The sequence below is a fragment of the Odontesthes bonariensis genome, chromosome 10 (assembly GCF_027942865.1).
Source record: "Odontesthes bonariensis isolate fOdoBon6 chromosome 10, fOdoBon6.hap1, whole genome shotgun sequence".
NCBI lineage: Eukaryota > Metazoa > Chordata > Actinopteri > Atheriniformes > Atherinopsidae > Odontesthes > Odontesthes bonariensis.
The window spans coordinates 5,451,170-5,476,331 of record NC_134515.1 but is presented as its reverse complement, the minus strand read 5'-3'; the positions used below and the strand labels follow the sequence as shown (position 1 = coordinate 5,476,331).

Here is a 25,162-nt window from a genome sequence, read left to right as displayed (position 1 = left end):
ACTACGAATGTGAGCTTTCATGCAATTAGTACAGGTCGGTAACTCTTAACAAGATATTTATAAATTGGTTTCTTTCATCTTCGAACTCTTAAACTGGCAAAGTAGGGAATCATGAGAGTGTGAAGGGGGAGAAAAGGAGGAAGATGCTAAACCTGCTGCCGTCTTCACAAGGACATCGAGCGTGTTTTGCTGCTATTGTAATTAAAATGGAACACATTTTTTATTTCTGTTAAATCAAATTTGATGGAAAAGTACAATTAAATAACTTTTACAACGGGTTCAATAATATACAGAGAAAAAGAAAGTAGTCTTCAGCTGTCGGACAGACGGCCTCACATCTGACTCTAGAACACTTTGGTATCCAGAGGAGTTCATGGTGGACTCGATGACTGCGAGGTGCCCAGGTCCTGTGGCTGCAGAACCAGCCCAGATCATCAGCCCTCCACCACCGTGCTTGACAGCTGGTGTGAGGTGTTTGTGCTGATATGCTGTCTTTGGTTTCCTCCAAACGTGCTGCTGTGCATTATGAGCAAACATCTCCATTTTGGTCTGCTCTGTCCAAAGGACATTGTTCCAGAAGTCTTGTGGTTTGTTCAGATGCAGCTTTGCAAACCTAAGCTGTGCTGCCATGTTCTTTTTAGAGAGAAGAGGCTTTCTCCTGCAGCCCTTCCACACAAGCCATACCTGTTCAGTCTGTTTCTAACTGTGCTGTCATGAACTTTAACCTTTAACATGCTGACTGAGGCCCGCAGAGTCTTAGATGTAGCTCTTGGGTTTTTGACCTTGGGGTGACCTTTAACCTTTAACATGCTGACTGAGGCCCGCAGAGTCTGAGATGTAGCTCTTGGGTTTCTGACCTTGGGGTGACCTTTAGCCTTTAACATGCTAACTGAGGCCTGCAGAGTCTGAGATGTAGCTCTTGGGTTTCTGACCTTGGGGTGACCTTTAGCCTTTAACATGCTAACTGAGGCCTGCAGAGTCTGAGATGTAGAGATGTAGCTCTTGGGTTTCTGACCTTGGGGTGACCTTGCTGGGACGTCCACTCCTGGGAAGATTGACAGCTGTCCTGAATGTTTTCCACTTCTGAATAATCTTTCTCTCTGTAGAACGATGGACTCCAGATAGTTTGGAAACGACCTTATAACCCTTCCCAGATTGATGGGCAGCAACAGCTGCTTCTCTAAGATCATTGCTGATGTCTTTCCTCCTTCGCATTGTGCTAACACACCTGAAAACTGACAGAACTCCTTTCAGGTTTTATTGAGGTGTTCACACTGACTGATGATCAGTTAATCAGAGCATTGATCAGCAGCTCCTGGCTGCTTCTCACCTCTTAATATCTATTGAAACGGAGTATTTTCACACACTGCTCCTGGATTGTTGCTTAGTTTTTGTTAAATGAATAATGACACAGTGTTAATGAATATGTCATGTGCTGTTGATGTGCTAATTTGTGACGTTTGGTCATGTCCTGAAACTTTGGAATATAGAGGATGAACTTTCATTTCTACATAACTGGCTTCTTTACATTTTGGTTTAGGTTGCTGGACGTTTTCGGGTCTCACTCTGACCTCGTGATTGGGACAGAAATGTTGTGTCAGTATTCTCCAAAGAGTCTTTTATGCTGTTTGTTTTTTCCTTACAGTTTTAGGTGTTTTTCACATGGAAATTGAAAACTTCAGGACTTCAGGAGTGCATTAGAATTTGATATCAGTATATTCTGTCCAATACATTTTTGCTGTGCAATGCTGGCGCAAATCTCTTTAATATTGAACTACCTTGAAGGCCGGAACCATCCTACCTTGAATGTGTCACTGGCAGTCGGATGGTCTCCTGGGTCCGATGTGGACAATGTGGTGAAAATGCACCTCCAGTGAGTCTAATAAAAGCTGTGCTCGTTGTGCAAGGATGGATTTTTACTGTTTCAAACTACATTTCACCTTAGCTGGACACAATGGAGCTCCTAAAAGAAGATAAATTATTTGGCACATACATGTTTATGTGTTAAATCCGTATTGGCGAACAGGTACCGACTGTTATCACCCTGTGCATCACTGACTGCCCTCGTTGTAGCTTTGGGGTTTAAACTATTTGTTGTTGTGTATTGTCAGGTACTAAGCTGAGTGCTACCCTGTCAGCTTCAGCCTCCCTCTGATGTCTTGCTCCTCAGGTTGTTATTCCTCAGGTGATACGGTTTTCTTTTGCAGTGATTCTGATAACAATAAGCAGTGTCCCTGATGTTTAAAGTGCTGTTTTCCTCAGTGATAAATTAGATGGAACCACATTAGAGCCCGCAGATGTTGTCTGTGAAACCCAGAGATATAATCTAACCATGATTATGATGCATCAGTCCTGACACCTGCTCTCTGGGCTGAGCTGAGCTGACACCACACAGAGTCCTCGGTCTCTGTTGGGTTTTTATCAGCCAGTAATGCAAATGGTTTCATTTAAATGTGTGTTGTTGCATCACAACTCTGACAGAGTTAAAAATAAATCTATCACCTTCTTTTAGGGGGGTTAAGACGGTAATGATATTCTCACTCGGAGTCTGCATCTCCCTCCTCACACATGGAGACATGGAGACGACAGAATTTAAAATGCAGCATGGCTCAGGTGTTAATACGGTCATCTTCCAATCAGTGGGTCAGCAGTTTGATCCTCAGCCTCTCCAGGAGTCATAGTGTCCTTGGGCAAGAATATGCAGTGTGTGAGTGTTTCTTTAGCAGAGAGAAAGCGCAGCATATATATATATATATATATATATATATATATATATATATATATATCTCAGTCGGGCTTGTATTTCATACATGTCTAAAGGTAGATGATTACCAATGTTCTACTATAATTGAGATATCACTCCTGATGTACCATGTCAGTTCTTTCTCAATTCTCAAAGCCAAGTTTCCCCCGGTAGGAGTGGACTGTCTGTGTCCTCGGGCGAGGAAAGAGTGCTTCCTTGTATTTGGAAAATACACGATGGAACGGTCTTAACAAGTGAGCATCGGTCACAGCGACGGCAGCATCAATAGTACTCTCACAGCTGGAAACACTGACATGGCTGTTAGGTGGCTCGCAGCTGACTACTTAACAGCTATTTATACTTTGATGGAACACACAATGATGCAAACAACTTTAGACTGATGAGTAGGGATGCACCGATCTGCTTTTTCCACCTCCGATACCCGAGGTTTAGTATCGGCCCATACCGAACCGATACAGGAGAAACGGCGTGGAATTATGGTAACAAGCGGTAAGTTTTATTAAGTGGAAGTGTCGCCATAGTAACAGAAGAACCTGGTTTTATTTCTAATCTCAAAAGAAAGGCCGAAATTCATTCTGCTTTCAGCTCGTCTTTGGTCTCCACCAGCTTAGAGGTGCTGGTCAAAAAGTCACCAGCTGAGTCATTTTTAGACTTTAGCCAGACTTTAGCTCTCCAGGTTGAAGTCATGAAACTCTGTGAATGAACCCACGTACGAGCAATTTGATCCAGTCGTGACATGATCCACAGGTCATGCACAGTTGGTTTTTCACTGTGTTTTTACTGGAAACAGCTGTATGCTGCAGCTGGAAAAGGTTTCCATTAGATGGTGTTTTCTAACAAATGGTGAACTGGGAAAAACACAGAAAACCTGTAGATACTTTGTCCGACTGAGGCCTCGGATTACATGGAGCCATTTGTTCCATTTGTTTTGTTTTTTTTGTATAAGAGAACAGCTTTGACAAGATTGTTTTATGCCTGAATCATGCTTATCATAGGCTGTGTTCAAAACCGCATACTACATACTTCCATACTGCATACTGATCGATCAGACAGTATGCAGAGCGTTTACCCACAATGCATTTCGCTCCTGCCCGAGCTGAAATCAGCCGGCCTGAAGCTGATTTCCCTTAAGCTCTAAACTCTGTAAACTTTAGCAACATTTGAAACATTTTCAGGCGAGAAAGTAGTCGTTTAGATCCCCAACGTGTTGAAAACCTGACAAAATACCGGCTATTTACAATTTTGTTCCCACGAATTCGGCGCTACTAAAGCTAGCCGCAGTGAGCAACGCACTTCCGGTTATTTTCACAAAATAAAATACCCGTTGCCTTTTATCATAGGGAAAGCCATTACGATACAATTGGTGCTTTTGTTTTGAAAACAGGAAGTGAAGCTACCCTCATTGTAGCTAGCTTGAAACTGCCGTTTTGACAGGAAATGACGATCGGCGACGTCACGTTACGTTGCATCTTGGGTAGTTTGAGTATGAGTAGTAACCTCATGATGCATGCCCACATTTCGGCGAATCTAGTATGCATCCGGGAACTTCTCAAACTCAAACTTGCATACTAACTCAAAAAGTTAGTATGAGTAGTAGGAGAAGTATGAGAAGTATGCGGTTTGGAACGCAGCCAAAGTCTTATTTTTATTCAGTGACAGTATTTAAATAATGTAGGAGAGACCGGCCTTGTGTATCCCATCAGCATACCTGCAGCAGTTTGTCTTACTCAGAGGGAGAGTTTATTTATATTATTGTAAACAAAGCATTCTGTAGTGGGTGAGCTATAGGAGTTCAGCAAAGAATGTCTACCTCTTGATTCTTTAACATCAGAGCAGCACTGAGGCGTATTGTGTGCCTCGTTAACGGCCCTTCTTTTGTGTTTGTCCTCATTTTGCAGTGATGTAAAGTTAAAGGTTGTGTGAGCAACCCTCACCCTCAGCGGCCGGACATAATCTTTAGTTTTATTTGCCTCCTGATTTCCCAGGAGTAATTGCTCTTGAGCCGTCAGCTTCAAGAACCGCTGAATTGATTTTCTCATTTCATGGTCCTGGCGAGCTTGAGGGCGCCGTGTGGGCCTGCCGGCCGCCATGAGTCAGGTTCCTGCTGAGGAAAGAACTGACCTTGAGCCATCTTGGGTTTCTAACACGTTTTTGTTACACAACGAATCGTTCTCAATGCTAATGCGGCGTTCTCATCTTTGTCTGGAGAAAACTGTGCTAAATGACACATAAACCCAAATTGATTTCAGTCTGACAGAGATGTAACGAGGTGAAGAACTGACATTTCAGTGTGGTCTTCGGCAAACCACTCCTCATGTCTTTGATCACGTCTTTAAATCTGAAGGTTTGAGACATGTTAGCTGTATTTTTATCCTGGACATGGACGTGTTGGGGCTTCAGGGTTTAACTCCAATCCCTGATAGGGGACATTGTTGTCCACTTATAGGGTGTACTTTCTCACTGGAAATAGTGATACTCATCATATTTAGTCCAGTTGTGCATTTTTGACAATTTATTTTTATTTCAAACACACATAATTTACAATGCAATTTTTTATTGTGTAGAAAAAAAACTCCTTAAAGGTAGGGTAGGAGATCCTGGATTTTGAGTCCAGCGAAGCTCCATCTTGAAAATACACAGGTAAAAAGTCCCAACCCTTTTCTTCACTTTCCCCCCGAAGGCACGCCTCTAGAGTACATGAACGCGCACGAGCACTAAGGTGCACGAGCGCTGTTCTGACAGCAAGCATCGATCGTTGCCGTATTTAGTATTTAGTTTATGCTAACCATACGTTTAATAATGCTAGGTGCTAGCCAAGCTGGCTCTAGTTTAGCTTCCTGCCAAGCTTCTGGACATGTAATTCGTTCACGGAGCAGGGTACGCGCAGAGGGGGAAGGAGGGGGAGGGAGGAGCAGATTGCAGTTTGATTGACGGCATCAGAATCCAATCATTGTGAACGGTCCGTTCACAATGATTGGATACTGTTTTTCCTAGATTGTACGTTCTAGAGGCCACTAAAACTTTTCATATTTGTGTCAAAACTTTTAATTAATTGGTTGCAATGGGGGTGTGAAGAGTATTTCAAGCAATATGTAAAAAAATGTTCCAGAAAAAGATCCCCTACCCTGCCTTTAATTTCTTTTTAAAATGACCTGAAAACATCATATATTAATATTTTTCATAAATCTTTTATTCCATTTCAGTTCTGATCATAACTACCAAGTTTTAAATTATTTTCAAAAAATTAACCCTTTAGATGCCAATTTTAAATTTTTAGCCCAAATTTTAAGCCTTTAGGTGCCAGTATTTTCAAAATATGGAATGCAAAGTGGACTTATTGAGTAAGGGTAATTATGGTCTGGGATATGTCAATGATTAGCAACAACATTGATTTTTAGGGATTTTTTTTATTTTTTTTTTATGCCGTATTTAAAAAAAAAACAAAAAAACTCGTAAACGTAGCAAAAAATTTTAAAATCCCTAAAAATCAATGTTGTTGCTGATCATTGAAATATCCCAGACCATAATTACCCTTACTCAATAAGTCCACTTTGCATTCTATATATTGAAAATATAGCAGTTTTTTTTTTTTTTTTTTTTTTTTTTTTTTACAGAAATTGGCATTTACATCATATAAACCAGTATGTAAAGGGTTTAATATTTAAAAATAATTGAAAACTTGGTAGTTCAGAAATGAAGAAATTCAGAAATTAAGTGGAATAAAAGATCTACGAAAAAAAAAAGCGGAAAAAAATATTAACATATGATGTTTTTGGGTCGTTTTAAAAGGGGACAAAAATGTGCCTTTTCAGAAATGAAGTTGTGTTTTGAATCGGGGATGAGGGTTAAAAGCTGGACTAATACTGAGAGACTTTAATAAACGGTGGAGGAGGACTGTTGATTTGCATAGTAGTTCTGATACTCCAGCGGGTTTGAAATTTTATCCTCGGGCTCCAAAACAATCAGAAAAAGAGGGAAGAAGAGTCCTTTCCTAAACATACCGAGTAAAAAGTATGCTGCAAATATTTTCTCTCAAAGCAGAAAGAAAATGAAAGATATCTCATATCTTTTCATTTTTCAGATTAACGGTGAAGGTGCCTTTTCTTTTTGTTTTTGCTGCAATGCTGACAAATACCTTCCTGGCTCAGATACTGTTGTTTTTTCATCTGGCCTTAACGCACATTGGCCTCTCTGAATTGTTGAAGCTAAGATCCTTGAAGATAAACGGTTTGTGCCTTTTAAACCACAGCAGAAGGCTGCACAAGCCGTGCAGAAATGTGAAAGCACGATGCTTCTTTTGCAAAAATACGAGGCCTGACATCTCTTTCCAGAATTGGGGGAGTTTCCCCTTTCACACAATGGGATGGGTACACTATCTGTGACCTCGAATACACATCGTATGCTGTTCCTTTCATACCTTACATTGCACATTGTTGCTTTCCTCCAACTTTCATGATTCTCCGAACTACATAAATTGATGTAATGTGTTGTTGCTCTCCCTCTCCTTTTGATGGTCCTCTCTTTGAGCCGTTTTGTTCTGTTAGTCTGTCTTCTGTTGGCTCCCTTTTCTCTAATGTAACAAGTATTTCCCAATGTGAGACAAATACTCCCTCCTACACTGTTCTGAGAACTGTGACTTCTAGTTATTGGTCAGACAGTGATCAGTTAAATGATCAAGAATAATGGTCAAGTTCAAGTGCAAGTGACTGGCTGAATATTCAATATACTCTCGGATGCTGGCGGCCAAATCACAGCTGACATATATTCCTTCTTTCCTTCGACTAATGCAGCACAATGAGAGCTCGCATCATGACACATGGAGTGCGTTTCCACTGCAGAACGTTTTGATCTAATATGAAGTCTAACAACCTTCAGGAAGGGGTCAGGGAATCCTCATTTCCCCTTTCGAACGACAAAACAAGCTCACTGTCTGTTAAATAAACCCAGGTCCCGACTGCCAGTGTTACAGATTTACTTTTCAAATAAACTTTAACGCAGCAGCGTCAGTTTTTTTGTGAAGATGTGGAGTAATGAGATTCTTATGAGAGCTCTCGTTCTTTCTCCCAGGCCTTAAATTGAGTTGCTCTGTTCTTTGTTGTAGCAGCTGGTCCACTCGCACATGTATGTTAGCGTTTAAGAGTCTTTGCTTTCGTGCAAACTGAGCAAACTTCCAGATTTTTGCCCACCAAAACTAACCTAAACTCTTTGGCCAAAACCCTCAGACGAAGCGCGACATGAGACCAGAGTCGACGCTGTCACGGTTTATACCCGAAATGTAGAGATGTACAAGCTGCTTTCAGGCCTCCAAGTTAGGTTTCACTTCTTGTTTTCATTCTGGCAGTTTGCAGAGAAACCTTTAACAAATCCAAAAGTTCAAAATTCTCTTTTCTTATAATTCCTCTCAAGCTCCTTTTCCAACAGTCAAAAACCCATTAACACGTGCACATCGAATGACTGAAGTAGTTGCAGGTGTTTACTGCCTCCGCCTCTGATCAGCATTGATGGGAACTCAACATCCGGGTGCACATCCAAATTCTTTTCCGCACCGGTGCAACCAGCCGTTCCAGGGAGAAAAAAGTCTCCGCCACTCTGAAAGCCTCCCTATGTGGGTTTCAAAACCTGGCAAATTAAAATGATTTATGATATAATAACAGAGCAACAAGCAAACATATATATATTTTTTTTACAAAGTTACATTTGTAACTTGAATAAGTGATGAATTCAGAGTTATTTAACATTAAGGAGTAGTTGCATTTATTTTACATTGCATTTAGTTACATTTATAAGTGACATCTGGCCCTTTGAGGACAATGATTATGCTGATGTGGCCCTCGGTGAAAATGAGTTTGACACCCCTGCTTTAGGCGCACCCAAGAGAAAAAGTTGGCCGCACCAGTGCAACCAGTGCAAAGAGTTAGTCTGGAGCCCTGCTCAGAGTGGGCGGAGCTCACTGTTTCTTTACAGAAACGCACGTTTACCGACCTCAATATCTCGCACGAAGGCTCTGAAACTGACAGCTAAACCATACGGACAAAACAAGACGAGACTGATCGATTTGACCTTTCTGCTATGATAAAATGACATTCTAAATATCTCATAAACTCGTGCTCATTGTCTGACACGGCGTATAAGGTGGAGTTAATACCTCGCATTCATGTTTTTGTAGTAACAGGCTTGTCCCTTGGTAGGCAGAGGTAGTTACTTGACTGATTCTGAAAACATCTGCAGAACATTCAGGGTAAACATGCTACTGCTGCCAATGGGAAAGGATTTAATTCTTGTTTTAGCAGGTGTATCTGTGTTAAAAAGAAGAAAAACAGTTTAAACTGCCTAAATTTGGTGTAAAAATGGCTCAATGGAGGCTTTAATTACTACTTCTGTTTAATATAACTGACAGAGTGTCTCATTAACATAGAAAAGAATGTGTCTGCTTGGAGCAATGATCCAGATTTTAGGAGTTGGATCAGGCCATGAGCTCCTCCGCCTGTCAAAGTGTCTTCATGCGAGTCTTTAGCTCATACTCCAGTGTAGAAAGGTGCTATTTTGGAAAGGGCTACGTGTGAGGAGCAAACTACAACACCTACTGTTATATAGGGAGTTATTAGCTGGCTGAGCGTTGAAGTGTTTTTGTGTTGTTGAAAGTGAAAGCTTTAATTGCTGCCTGAGGATGTGTTGGACAGTCTGAACTGGAAGGTGGCAGACTGTGTTTTCTGGCAGCCTCCAACACGGAGCTGTTCGTGCCTTTTAAATGCAGAACAGAACGTAACTTCCCACCGCTCTGGATTTGTTTTTCCTCCATTATTTACAGCTGAACCTGAAATATTCTCATTCTTATTGTGTGAGAGGGACCGTTTCTGAGACAGCTGAGTCTTTCGGTAACTGGGTTGGAAGTAAACCCTAATGTGATGTGGCAGTTGTCTTATCCGACTTGAATTTGGGTCATATCACCCGTCAGACGAAGAAATGTTTTATTTAAGAGTTAAGGATTGAAACTCTCTTTAACCTGCTCCTCTTTGATAAATCCCCTTCTTACAAATCCACAGGAAAGGAATGATTACAGCTCGGAGAGCTGGGGCATTTTTGTGAAAGCAACCTCTGCTCTGTGGTTGGCTTTATGGATTTCAGTTCATTGATATCATGAGCTCCGTTCCCCCCTGACATATCGGATTGGTCGGCCGTGCAGTCGGAAGATTTCATGAGCTTACAGAGTGTTGGACAGTTCAAACAAAACCGAATGAGAACAAATTTTATCACTCAATTTAAAAAAAAAAAAAAAAAAAAAAGTGACTCGGGCAGATAGGAACAGAGTTATCTCCTGACATGGGGCTGTCCTGCTGCATCGTTTTTAGGAAAGTGTGCGGGGGAAACGATCATGAAAAGCACTAATCTTCAGAGATGTGAGATTTTACTAGTTTAATATCAAATAAAACGCTCAGTCCACACTGACTCTGATGCTTTAAAGCGGCAACAAGTTCAAAGTGAGATGTTAGTTTACAGAATAAAACGATCTGTATTCAGTCATTTCATCAAAAAAAAAGTAGGGCTGGGAGAGTTAACTCGTTATTATCGCGTTAACTTGTTCATTATTTAACGCCGATAAATTTTTATCGCGCATTAACGCAGTTTTTATTATTGTAAAAGTCTTCATTCACACAGTTACAGCAAACACCACAAAGTATGGAGTAATAAAATAAAGATAAACTAGCAGGTAGCATCACCGCTACAGGTGCTCCTCGGTCTCTGTGTGAAGCTCACGGAGCTAACCGGTGCTACTTCCTGTTTTACTTGTTTCAACATAAAAGCACGTATTTCAAAATAAAATAAAAAAAACTCTTGTATTTACAGCCAAGTTGAATTGTCTTCTCAGCGTAGTAGTTCCAGTCTAAAATATCACTTAAAGGCAAAACACACAACTGATAGCAGCAAGTCATTCAAGGAAACAGACAGTGGAGCGAGGCTTCTACATAAAAACTACAGAAAGATGCTGATGTTAAAAGTGTGTTTGCACAACAAATGTTATGGCACTTTCATTCATATGGCAGCACATTTAAAATAAAGCTAAATGCTAAAAGCTATACACTACTTTTGGACTCATTTTTGGATTTTGCGTACAAATGCGATTAATCGTGATTAATCAGGGAAATCATGTGATTAATTAGATTAAACATTTTAATCGTTGCCCAGCCCTAAAAAAAAGAGTAATAATAATAATAATAATTTTATTTGGAGGCGCCTTTCAGGTCACCCAAGGTCACCTTACATGAGAAATAAGAGCATAAAACATAATAAAAGCATAAAAACATGAGACAACATAAAACGGAGCGCCCAGTTATAAGGAGTATGCCAGTTTGAATACATGCCATTAAAAACGGGTGAAACCTTTAGACACATTTGGACAAGCTAACGTTTAATCTACCTTCAGTGACTGCAGGTAAATGTTTATCTGAACATCATTTCTGCCTCAGAAAGTAAACCAAACCTGTTTACCGTTGCTTTTGTCCCAAAACTGTGTTTTTAGATGAATCCTTTTTGCTGCACATTATTCCAAAAGTAAAGACAGTTTTCCTTGTGTGCAGGTCCATTTTTGCGCTAGCTTTCCACGGCTGTAGATGCCTTCGGCTACCTGCAGATGTAATGAAACAAATGTGATTACATTTTAGGGTTTTCTGAAACTGGTTGCAGGTAATGACCTTTTCCAGCAATGTGATGTCGCAACAAAATTTGTGAGATCAACATTGGTGTCAATTCTTGACTTTTTTTTCAAAATATTTTCATTGAAAGCTACAATACAATACTTTCAGGTTCAGACATATATTTTGCCTTTTCTTTTCTTTTTAACACACACATATGTAATCGATTACATATGTAAAACAAAACAAACACACTCTGATAAAAATGTAGAAGAAAATAATTGTGAACAGTGACCAATACACATACTACTGGTTATTTATGCAAACATAAAAGGTATAACAGTAACAGGTAGTACCTCTGAATTGGTGAAACAGGAAATAAAGGGTTGCCATTTGACTGTACATGCACTCAGCGTATATTTAATTTTCTCAAGTTTAAAAAACAAAACAAAACATGACATCTTTAAGCCACCTGGAATTGAAGGATATTTAGCAGACTTCCAATGCAACAATAATAAACGTCTTGCTAGTAAAGAACTGAATGCTATAATATCCTTTTGTGTGGAGTTAAATGTAAGTTGAGGGGTCAGGAATCCCAAATACGGCAATCAGAGGGCATGGTTGAATATTTACCCCAAGAACAGTGGACATAATACAAAAATAACCTGACTTTGTATTTTCTACATGTGGACATATTGTTAGACTGGGCTGCCTTTACGGCTGACTTTAATTGGATTGAATGTCCTGAATATGCAGGTAATCATTTAAAAAATCCACTCCCGCTTTTAGGTGATTTTCCTTACAGTGGAGTTATTTGTTTAAAACATTTTATAAATCCCTTGCTAGGCTCAAAGGCATTCATGTGCTTTCTAAACGCTCTTGGCATAATGACACCTTAGTGTTTGCAGTTTTATTTGTTAAAGTAGTTTTAACTTTGAAGTGTTTACAGCCACTCGTCTCTTTTCTACCTCTGCTGCTGACCTCATTTTGGCGTGCAGCTGGATTTGGAGTGGTTGGCATGTCCTACTATTGAACTATAGCAGTGAATAGTGTTAGCCTGGAGCACATCTGTTCAGAAGGCTAATCCACAAAAGGCCGGTGCCTTGCATAATGCTCCCAACCGGGCAGCCACTTCAGCTGGCACAAACAAGCCGTACAACAATGGTCTCGCTGCAGCTAGCTGTAGCTCGGCTGTGTGCAGAGCAGAAAAGAGAGCTCTGTTAAGCTGCTAAATCAAGCCGGCTCATGTTTGAGTCCTGCTAACTGAGCTGGCCTCATTTCAAAGGCCTCCCCTGTGGCATTCCCTCTTTATCTAATTCTCCCCTCTTCCTTATCATAACTCCCCATCTTTCAGAATCCTGTCTGTGCAGTCACACCCTCCTTGTTTTCATAGCTGTTTTTAACCCGTGTTCTTGTTTTTGTATGCATATTTCTGCTCCGTGAACCTCTCGACTGACCAGGTCACCTTGCTGTTCCATTTTGTTTTTCATCATCTGAGGTAAAAAGCATTTTAAACCAGTTCTGCAATCCTTGCATAATCCAGCTACAGATGCAGCGGAATGACCTGTCAAGGTTAGGAGCGCCATAGATAAAGACGCTGACGTTATTTATCATGATCAGGAAGATTTAGTCTGGTCTGGTCACTTGGATTTACTCAAATATTACGTGTTTGTGTGCTGCTGGAGGTTGTTTTAGCTCAGAGGGCTGAGCGTGAGGCCCACTGTACCCCACACTCATGTGGTAAACATTTGATTTCTGGTGAAGGTGTGTGGTTACAGCAGTTTGAGTAGTTGTAAAGTTGATGATTTATGTCTACAGTTGGGTTTCCTCCCATATGAAGAAACAAAACTCCCAATCATGATTGCATTTTTGGAGCCATGCCAGTTTTTGACAAATGAAACATTTTTTGTTTGATATCCAGAGAACACAGGCAGCGTTCTCTAACAGCATGTTTCAAGTAGATTCGGACCAGCGCTCTTAAAGGGGAAGTTCAGTTTTTTTTAAACCTGGACCTTATTTCTGGCATAAAATACGTTCATCTGCTCACCCATAATAGTTTGGTGAAAGTCGGCGTCTTTCGGAAGATATTTAGATCACTGGAGATCCGCGTATATCCATATAACGGGAGAGAAAATAAGGCATTATCTGTCTTTATTTCACCAATACTTTAAAGGGATAGTTCACCTCTTTTGACATGAAGCTGTATGACATCCCATATTAGCAACATCATTTATGAACATTTTCTTACCCCCTGCTGCGTCCTGTGAGCAGAGTTCCAGCCTCGTTTTGGTGTTGATGAAGGTAGTCCGGCTAGTTGGCTGGGGTTTAAAAAATAAAGCATTTTGCTTCTCAAAACAATATGCGTTCAACAGAGTAATACATTTGCATCACAAAATCATTCTCCAGGAAAAAGTCAGACCTCACAATCGCTTGGCCCTATTTTCTCTCCCTTCGTATCACTGCGTGTTGTGTAGATCGTGCAGACTGAAGTGCAGACCGAGCAGCAAACACCGTAACAGGTGGGGCTGTCTGCAGGCGGCAGCAGGCAGTGATACGAAGGGAGAGAAAATAGGGCCAAGCAATTATGAGGTCTGACTTTTTCCTGGAGAATGATTTTGTGATGCAAGTGTATTACTCTTTTGAACGCATATTGTTTTGAGAAGCAAAACGCTTTATTTTTTTTATACCCCAGCCAACTAGCCGGACTACTTTCATCAACGCCAAAACGAGGCTGGAACTCGGCTCACAGGACGCAGCAGGGGGTAAGAAGATGTTCATAAATGATGTTGCTAGTATGGGATGTCATACAGCTTCATGTCAAAAGAGGCGAACTATCCCTTTAAGGTTCGGTGCTGTCATACTGATCTGTGCGAGTCTTTTGTGCCACATTTAATCTCGATGAGCGTATTTGTGACACCCGTCTTCACAGGCCTGGAGCATCAAACCCAGAGGAAATGACCGTTTTATCTGTGTAACATAACTCTACTCTGCAGCCGTTCGGACTGTGCAAACAGCTCTGGCCTCAGGTGATGATGTGGAAGGATACACTTTGTAAAGTGGCTGAACTTATTGTGGTGTGAACATCTACAACTGGTAGTTCATCGTACGAGTTAATCAGCCGTCTTTGTAAGAAGTGATTGTGACACCAAGGATTCTGATGAAGATAATTGGATGATCTCATCACAGTTTGATGATTAATTCCATTTTTTTTCTGGTAAGCTTTACCTGTCGGTCGAATGTTTGTGTGGTGTAAAAAAGCTAAAGAATTTGTCCAGTGGATTTCAATCTATTTAGTGCAGATTGGAAATAATTTAGAGTGGCAGAAGCAGCTGTATGTAGATGGTGTGTTGTGCATTTACCTGCTGGAACAAATATGCGTGTACTGGACTGAACTGAACGTCTGATGCTTTAGTGACACAACCAGTTGGATCCAGACTCTTCCTGCAGTTGCTGTTCACACATGTGCTCCTCAGACGGAGGATTTCTGCTGGAGCATTTCTGCTGGAGCTGTGCTATCACAGCATGAAAGGAGTGGGAGGGGGAGTGGGCAGCGTCTGTCACGGGCAGTGTTCACATTACCAGGTTCAGGTGACTCAGATAAAACAGTTTTCACACCGATTTAATTCATCTTCTTCGGGCTGTGTGGACACAGAACTCCAATCGTCGATTCTGATTCTTCTTTCTTTTTTAAACCCTTTGTGCCATTTGAGAGCTTCCATTCCACAAGTCTTTGTGTCTTAGTCTAATCTTCCTAATAGTCTCAGAAATGTGATATTGACTCATGTAAAAAGCATTCGCACATGCGTGCCATGGCAACGGGCAGCCGTCCTCACGTGGAATTCAGATACCAGACACGGATCTAGATTCAGTCTGAACTGGGGTGTCGCGGTAACCGCAAAAATGAAATATCTCGATATGAAGAAGCCCACCGCCATCACTGCACGTCACCTGATCTCACCACAGCACACGTTGAGAAGGAGACAATGGCAGTTGCACTGGTATCACAACTAAATGCTACTTCGTCCCTTTGGGAGAATTTCGGCTCTCAGCCAAATGAAAAGGGGGAACCAGCCAATTTAAATGAGGCAATCTGTAAAATCTGCGGCAAAACGGTTCAAGTAAAACGAGGAAACAAAACTAATTTAAGGGCTCACGTAGCAAGCTACCATCCAGCTATTGAGGCGCGGTTGCCGCGGCCTCCTGCCACACAGAGCCCTCATGTTGGGGCTCGCCGACAGCTTTGAGTCGACGAAGCCTTAGCTCGAGTCGCCAAGTACAGCAGAGACGGTGACGGACATAAACGCCTAACAGGCGCTGTTACACGGTATCTGGTTGACCTGCTGAAGTCACGGACAAACATGTTGGCAACCGTCCTGAAGAGAGCCGACCTACCTGCAGGAGGAGCCCATCGACCCTAATGAAACCCTCCTGGCATGGTGGTGCACCAACCAGGAGAGAGTTCCCCTTGCTCTCTACAGTCGCACGCAGGTACACGTGCACAACAAGCGCAACCATCAGAGGGTTTTCATTAGTGTGTTGTTATTCATGTACAGCACTTTGTTTCAGCCACGGCTGTTTTTAAAGGACTTTATAAATAAAGTTGAGTTGAGTTGAAACAATGCAATGAGTTTAGTAATTTAGTAATTATCAAACGATAAAAAAAAAAAAAAGATGGCGCAATAATATCGCAGGGAAATTCCTCAACCGCAACAGCCCCCCTCTGAACTGAACAGTGTGACCCCTAATGTGACCGTAGCCCAAGGTGCCTCAGGCGGAGCAAAGCTGGCTCCTTTACAGCATGTACAGAATGGTCGGATGAGGCTCCTCGATGCCTGTTTCTGATATTGATATCAGCACTAAATGTTTCTGAACGTATCCACAATAGTGAGAAAAGAGTGGATAAGCACAGTTATACCACCATATACTCTGGCTGTAAATGCGCTGGAAAATCCCCAAACCCCCTTTTAGGTGGAAAAAGTCTGCAAAGCAAATGCTGGTGATATTTGTGTTTTGTTTTTTTAAATGTACCGTCCCTCTGGAACATCTCTTAAACATTTCCAGACTGCTGAGGATCGACATTAACGATGAATAACATGAAAAGTCTGACGTTTCAAAACAAATCTGTGCAAAACTGTGAATGCATCGGCCTCTCGGTAATGGATGCTGACAGTGCTGTGAGTGAGCGTCGCTGCCAGCGGGGAAATTGGGCTCCAACATCTCCACCTTCCCAGTGACATCAGGAATTACTCAGTTCCTCCACATTGATCTTCAGTTGCATTGTTTTGTGATTTTTGGCAACCCAATGAACAGCTAACCCCCGCCATTAACCACCAAGAGTAAAGGCGTTATTTTAATTTAGTCACTCGCTTCCTCCGAGTGGAAAAGCTCTTTATAATCGGACCTTTTCTGTTAATGCACTTTGCTCCTTTCAGCCAAACATGTTGATTCAGAGTGAACGAACGGCAGCTGCTCCTGGCGAAGCTGATAAAGTGAAAAATGTCTTGAAGGTTGCTTTGATAACACCGTGCGTCCAGCTTAGAGAATAGCCTTCCCTCGTCACCGTGAAAGAATGCAGAAAATGTTTGCTGTTGCAACACCGGCTGGCAAGGAGAGACGTAAAAGTCTGTTCAGCTGAGGGAGGGAGGTTTGTGTGCGAGCCCGTCCTTAAGCAAAGAGTTTATAGTGGAGTTTATAGGCTTTAATCGTCTTGTCATCTCAGAGCTTCTTTAATCAATATGTTTTGGTTTCGGTTTCAGTTCGGACCTGGCAAAACTCGGGCACGTTTGGGTCCAGTTGTTGTTTGGTTCGGTCCGTGTAGATTGAGCTTTTTCTGGTGCATTCCAAGAATGCTTGATCGGATTTGAGACTACGTCAACATCTTGTTTTTTTTTTTTTGTCATGTTTCTGAGCATTAATCTGCAAAGGAAGGCTGCTGCAAATACAGAAACCTGTTGACATGAGGCGGGGGGTGGTCATGTGTCAAAGCAACCATCGCAACCATCAGAGTAAAATATCCTGAAGTCACAGCAACGCTGTGGAATTTGGACTTTGGTCCTTAGTGGGATATTCTGACTTGTTGCTTACATTGTATTATGGTATTTGAGTAAAAGCATTCAGAAACTAGAAATACCAAAATCCTGAAGGTTTTTTTTTTAACGAGCAATGACAAATAATTCAGAAAAATGTTCCTCACAACAAGACAAACGTTTTAAGTCTCGGCAAACCAAATTTCCTTAATTTAGCTTCATGTGGAATCTGAATAAATTTTTCTGACTTACCAGCGATGAGTCATATCTTTTGTCATACCTGTTAAGGGGACGAGAAGAAATGTATTAGAGCAGGGGTCTCAAACTGCTCCGTGAAAGGGCCGGTGTGGCTGTAGGTTTTTGTTCCAACCCTGCAGCAGCACAGTTGACTCGTTTCAGTCAATCAACTGAACTGGTTAAGACCTCGGCTGTGTTCGAAACCGCATACTACTCCTACTGCTCCTACTAACTTTTTGAGTTAGTAAGCGAGTTTGAGTCAGTGAGAAGTTCCCGGATGCATACTAGATTCTCTGAAATGTTGGGTATGCATCATGAGGTTACTACTCATACTCAAACTACCCAAGATGCAACGTAACGTGACGTCGCCGATCGGCATTTCCTGTCAAAACGGCAGTTTCAAGCTAGCTACAACGAGGGTAGGTTCACTTCCTGTTTTCAAAACAAAAGCACTGATTGTATCGTAATGCTTTCCCTATGATAAAAGGCAACGGGTATTTTATTTTGTGAAAATAACAGGAAGTGCGTTGCTCACTGCGGCTAGCTTTAGTAGCGCCGAATTCGTGGGAACAAAATTGTGAATAGCCGTTATTTTGTCAGGTTTCCAACACGTTGGGGATCTAAACGACTACTTTCTCACCTGAAAATGTTTCAAATGTTGCTAAAGTTTACAGAGTTTAGAGCTTAAGAGAAATCAGCTTCAGGCCGGCTGATTTTGGCACAAAAGCTCCGCCTTCAATCTGACGTCATCAGCGTCATCGATGCTGCTTTGGTACTCCTGGATTAGCAGGGAAGCCCTGGAACTTACTGTTAAATACAAAAAAAAAACTTTAAAGCCTTTAATTGTAGATGGTCATTGGGTTTTTACTAAAGTAGTCCTGACTGAACTAGTATTTCCAAGTTACTCCTGTTATAAGATTGAAGTCAACAGCCTATATAAACTAGTTTTTCATGATTAAACCGAGACGCCCACATCTGGAACAGAGAGAGTTTGATGGTTGTCACGGTGACATTTAACAGGTGAAACAGGTTGAATCTTTTTAGTGTGTTTTGTTGTCTTTTGATTAATTTGATTTAATTATTTTTTTTTTTTTAATGAAAGTATCATTTATCCAGGAACGTTCAGAGCTCAACGAATGTCGGATTTTGACGAACAGTAATACGAAGTTTAATACGAACGAGTATTATATTATTATATTATATTATATTATATATATTATACTATATATTATAGTCTCTATAAATTGTCGAACATTATTTTCACATGTATGTTCGGGGTATAATTAAATGGGGGAAAAAGAATTTGAGGCGAACAAAACCATTTAATAAACTGAGTAGCAACTTAACACAAAAGCACCGCTTGACTCTATATCCAAAGGATTTTTTTTTTTTAAATTAGTCAACATATATGGCGCGACTAGGTCTGTGGGGCTCTAACTTTTGTATTCGATCATTATTTTGTATCAGACGGGAGCAAATTGTTGTCATTTTTAGAATAAATTCCCTGCTCTAATTCGGTAGATTGGACTAAATTTGCTTTGCATTAAAAGAAAGAAATCCAAGCTCATTAAGTGGATTTGGTTCCCAGAAGCATCCAGGTTGACTGTACAGTGGTCTTATATAGGGCAGCGTGACATTAACTGTCACATGCTTACTTCAGGTGACGCGCAGCAGCACACGGAGCTCTGGAAAAGTGCTGGAAATGCATCTTTAAACTGGTTTCTGTGAAAGCGATGCTGCCATCCAGGATGCGCCTCACCAGCACAGCGACTAAAAATAGTCGGCGGGGTTTATATTTGGGTTAAAATGTCAAGCGTGCAGAGGAGGCTGATGTTGAAGCCAGAGCTTATTTTGCCATCTTGTGGGAAAGACGTTGCAACTGCAGCTCGTGTGCAGACTGTGGTTGCTTTTTGAAAAAGCCTCAGTCATGTGGTGCTGCTCCTCCTAAACAGGGAGCAGTTGATGCACAAAAAGAAATAGAGACGTGTTATTTTAGAACCGCCGAATGTTTGCGTAAGCCTCCTCTGATGTGTTTCAACTTGAGTTGTGTGTGACGGGAAACTGTAGAGAAGCAGCCGTGAGGGGACTGAAGGCAAATAGGAAAGGGAGGGGAGGGGAGGGAGGAGGGAGCGACAGAAGAGCGAAGCTGCTCAGTGGGAGCAGCAGGAGGAGGAGGAGGAGGAGGAGGAGGAGGAAGGCAGGATGAGGAGAGGAGTAGCAGAGGAGGATGAGCAGGAGATCACCATGAGATCCAGGCTATGAAGCAACGCTGCACATTTAGAAGGAGGGATGCTGCTCACACTGCTTTTCTACTTTCGAGTCAAAGGTGAGGTTAAACGCGATGATCCTGTAAATGTAGCGCGGGGTCATTAGAGGTCTGTGCTCACGTGTTTCGCTGTTTTGCCTTTTTTTTTTTTTTTTTTTTTTTTTTTGGTCCCCGTGACACAAAAAAATCTGCTGCAGTTTAACATTTGAACGATTTTTTAAAAAAGCGCTCAAACCCCTGCCGTGCTGTTGCATGCATCCGACCGATCGAATGCAAATGGAAACGGCACTCTCTGCATTTTTTATTTATTTTTCCTGCAAACACAGTAACGGAGACACAGAGACTGTTGCTGCAGCATCTGAATCAGACGTTTCTCCCACGTTTGCTTTGCTCGGAGCCTGTGTGGCTCTCCTCTGTCAGCTGCATCATGTCAGCCGTGACAACTTGCGCCTCTCAGAGCCAGAGCAGCAGCTGATTGGGATCCACGCAGGCTCCGCCGGTCCTTAAAGAAGTTACCAACAAGGCGATCTGTGTAGCTGTCATGTCTCTGTGAAGATTTATTATTGATGCTGTGGCTTTTGTTAATTATTTCCTGCAGCCAGAAGCATCTCTTGACATTGGTACTTTACAGCCTGTGTATTTACTGCTGCAGTCCTCCTGTTCAGTTCATCTAAATAGTCATGTTTGACATGAAATAAGCCACTCGGTTTATAGAAGCCACTCCCAGACCAAGCAGGAGGGGAATTTATGTGCTTTACAGACTGAAATTAAAGTTGGAATGCTCCTGTAAATAATGACTTGCAGCTAAAACACTTTTCTACTCAGCTGATACAAGCAATGCGAGATGTTTTCTTCTCTGTTTGTCCTTCTGCACAGTAAGTTTAGGACCGCTTTCCTGATTTTTACTGCACGATGGACACAAATTAAAACCTTTAAAACGCCTGAAATGTTTACAGGGTTGGACATCAGCTGCATTTTCACATACATCCCCATTAACCCTCAACAATAGTAATAAACACGCTTCAAATGTGATGTAAATATAATGTAAAATACTGAGAAAATTAGATGTATTTCTAATACTTTCATTTACTTGCTCAGTTGCTTAATATAGAAAAAAAAATCCTTTTTCTTCATGTTCGTTTTTTTTTTTTCACCTTGAAAGCATCAACACCAGCAGCAGTTACACATTTGGGGGGGGCGTTTGATATAAATAGAGCTATTTCTTATTTAGTCTGTGATCTTGAGTTTAATTGGAAGGGAAAAGCTTTTTTTTTTTTTAAGATTATTTGTTACTTTCTGACATTTAATTTGGCCAATAGAGCACAGACTGAATTTAATTTGTGTTGCATTTTAGGCTCCAGTCTATATGGTATCATATATAAATGTACTTTATTTCTACAGCCCTTTACAGACAATCCTTACGATGTACCAAAGTGCTTTACAGCAGGTAATAAATAAAGAGAAGAATAAGTAAAAACAATAAAAGAACAGTGAAAGCAAAAAAATTTAACAAAATAAAATAAGATAAAAGTGTCATCATACTACTGGGTATTATAAGCAATCCTAAATAAGCAGGTTTTTAGCCTAGATCTGAAGAGGCCCAGGTCAGAAATAAGACTCAGCTGGACGGGGGGCTTATTCCAGAGCCTGGGGGCAGCTTTGGGAAAAGGCTCGCTCACCCCAGGGTTTGTATTCTGACCTGAGCACTTCCAGCAGAAACTGATCTGTTGACCTCAGAGCTCTACCAGGACTGTTAAAAGCTCAGATAAATACGATGGTATATAATAAATAAGAGGTATAGCTTTCATATGCAGTGATTTACTTCCAGTAAAAACATAGATAAAGAGATTTTCTGCTCTGTCTCATTGCAGTCTATGATGGACAGGGATGAATCACTGTGACAGTGTCACACAATCTTCATTAGATAATGGAGAAGTGTCTCTGTGGCCAGGTGATTTTCATAGAGCAGGTGGGCGGTTAGTTGCACGAGTCTTTGGGTAAAACCCTGAAGATGCTCCTGATGGCTCCCCATGAGCAATGCTTTGTAAAGAGCTTTGTAGAACAACTGATGTTAAAAAGTTTCATGTCGGGCAATTTGTCTTGTCGGAAAGATGCTTCAGCTGCTTGTATGATAATCCCACTTATGAGCAGCTGTCCCATATTAATGCCCAACTGCTATTTCTCGTGTATGTTTTAAGATGAAGGCAACTCTGGCAGCACCAGCTGTTTAAACTGAAAAAGGCATAAAAGACTCGATCAATGAGTGGTCTGTCAGTTTGACTAACAACACACTCCAGGAGTTAAAGTGGAGGTGCTGACCGACGAGCTCTCAGTTCTTAACCAGTGTGTGGAGAAACTGTTAATACAGTCTCTAGTGATCAGCCAAACCTGCTTCTAAGTGCTTCGGGGAGTGATGTGTATTATTCAACCTTTGAAACACAGAGCAGCTCGAATGTCCAGTCAACGTTTTCAAGACACACGATTTTATTTAAAAAGAAAAAGGGCTGGCGAGTTAACGCGATAATAATGAGTTAACTCGTTGATTATTTAATGTCGAGCATTAACGCAGTTTAAAAAAAAATTTATTTATTATTTTTTTGGGGCTTTTGTGCCTTTAATGGATAGGAAAGTTCAGAGAGACAGGAAGCAGGGGGCCGAGAGAGGGGGAACAACATGCAGCACATGGTCATCTGATGCAGGCTCAATCCACTACGCCACGGACCACCCCTGTTTTATTATTTATTTTATTATTGTAAAAGTCTGTTGCTGTCTGCTGTGGAACAGGAAAAGAAAGTAATCGGCGGATCCACCAAACATGGAGAAGGGTACGGAACTTTTACTCGGCCATTTTCATTTTAAAGTTCTTCCAGACGGCGGAGTCGACAGAACCAAAGTCATCTGTAAACACTGCCAAGTTGAATTGTCTTCTCAGCGTAGTAGTTCCAGTCTAAAATATCACTTAAAGGCAAAACACACAACTGATAGCAGCAAGTCATTCAAGGAAACAGACAGTGGAGCGAGGCTTCTACATAAAAACTACAGAAAGATGCTGATGTTAAAAGTGTGTTTGCACAACAAATGTTATGGCACTTTCATTCATATGGCAGCACATTTAAAATAAAGCTAAATGCTAAAAGCTATACACTACTTTTGGATTCATTTTTGGATTTTGCGTACAAATGCGATTAATCGTGATTAATCAGGGAAATCACGTGATTAATTAGATTAAACATTTTAATCATTGTCCAGCCCTAAAAAGAATACAGATAAACCTGATAAACCTTTATTTCATGTTTCTAGTTTCTTCTAGAAAACCCCAAATTGAAATGGAGCCATAGATCTGAAAGGGTTAAAGCACCGCAGGCGTCTGATCACATGTGCAGAGTCGTTGATGATTTCATGAACACAGAATAATTAGAAACCTATAAAGAAGCAGGTTTGTGAAAGCAAAGGGAGATGATTTGATGTAAAAAAGCTACATGCATCTATCAGCAGGATACTGGCGCACCAATCAACGCTTCCCTGGAAGGGAACGCTCATTTTCTTCACCATAAAACCACCTGCTCTGCAGGAAAAGCTTCATAAAGAGCTTCTCAAACAGCCACAATCATTTCCAACCTACAGAAGACCTTCTCTGTTTCTCTCAGTAATGTTTTAGCAGAAGAAAGCTTTCTGAACAAAATGAACAGCCGGATCCGTCCCCTGTGAATTGTTCAGAGCGCCTGACACTGTGAAAACACTTCAGTCTCGTTATATAATTACCTCGGAGAAGCTCTGCGTTCACTAAGAAAACCTAAATGAATGTGTAAGGCAGATGTTTGCTTGCAAATAATGCAATTTATTAATTGCTTATAAAGAATGTGGCTGTGGAGATGATGAGATTTGCAGCTTTTGTTCAGGCTTCTCTGGATAGATCCTCAGAGTATTTAATCTCCACATGTTATAGATGAGTAATAGCTGTCGGCTGTGTCCTGTTGACGGTGTTTCTCGCTTGTTGGGATGATTTAATAATGTTCACGGCCCACAGGTAAGACTGGGTGCTGAGTGGCAGCTTGTATCCATGGCTGTGAATTCGTGAGACGGCAGCGTATCTCCCGGCTTGTTTTCTGTCAGGCGGCGTTCGTGTGACACGATGGGAGCCGCGACCCATGAATATTAAAACGATAGTATAGTCATGTACAGTTTTTTTCTAACAGCTTGACGGCGTACATCTAACTCCGTTCGCATGACGGATCTTAAAGGGATAGTTTGCCTCTTTTGACATGAAGCTGTATGACATCCCATATCAGCAACATCATTTATGAACATCTTCTTACCCCCTGCTGCGTCCTGTGAGCAGAGTTCCAGCCTCGTTTTGGTGTTGATGAAAGTAGTCCGGCTAGTTGGCTGGGGTTTAAAAAATAAAGCGTTTTGCTTCTCAAAACAATATGCCTTCAACAGAGTAATACATTTGCATCACAAAATCGTTCAATAGGGAAAAAGTCAGCCCTCACAATCGCTTGGCCCTATTTTCTCTCCCTTTTGTATCAATGCGTTCAGCCACCTGCACTGGAGAAAATGCCCCTCCAAAAATAAGTTAAAAAAAACAACAAATACGAGACGTTTTTGCTTGAAATAAGCAAAAAATCTGCCAATGGAACTAGTGAAAATCGGCTTGTCAAGATTTCTTGAAATAAAATGTGATATTTAGGACTTTTGAGATAAAAGTGATCTTGAAATTAGCTTAAAAACCTCTTCAAATGTCAAAAAAAGCTTGTTTCATATGAAATGTGACTCAAAGCAATTTGTTTTCAAGACTTTTTCACTTAACAAGATATTCCAGATGTATTGTATTAAAACAAGTCCTTATATCTGGCTGAAATAGAACTTTCACAGTTGGGTCTTATATTAAGTGTAATGAGACATTTTGACTAGAAATGAGACAAATATACTTGGTAAGACTTTGATTTTTTTCCAGTGTGCCAACAGCCGCGCCTGCAGGCAGTGATATGAAGGGAGAAAAAATGGCGCCAAGCGATTGTGAGGTCTGACTTTTTCCTGGAGAACGATTTTGTGATGCAAATGTATTACTCTTTTGAACGTATATTGTTTTAAGAAGCAAAACGCTTTATTTTTTAAACCCCAACCAACTAGCCGGACTACTTTCGTCAACACCAAAACGAGGCTGGAACTCTGCTCACAGGACGCAGCAGGGGGTAAGATATTACTGATATGGGATGTCATACAGCTTCATGTCAAA

The 25,162-nt window shown here is 41.1% G+C and overlaps 1 protein-coding gene across 3 annotated transcripts in view; it reads left to right on the top strand.

The window, feature by feature from the left end:
- Nucleotides 1-25,162, top strand: part of prkcz (protein kinase C, zeta) — a 181,553-nt gene that overhangs the window by 45,375 nt on the left and 111,016 nt on the right. The window contains exon 1 of one of the 3 annotated variants that reach the window (XM_075476009.1): nt 19,873-19,983. The exons of the other annotated variants lie outside the window; for them this stretch is intronic. Within the exon in view, the coding sequence (XP_075332124.1) occupies nt 19,947-19,983 (37 nt within the window). The 5' untranslated portion in view covers nt 19,873-19,946. Of the gene's footprint in view, nt 1-19,872; nt 19,984-25,162 lie in introns of those variants that run through there. 3 annotated transcript variants of the gene reach the window in all.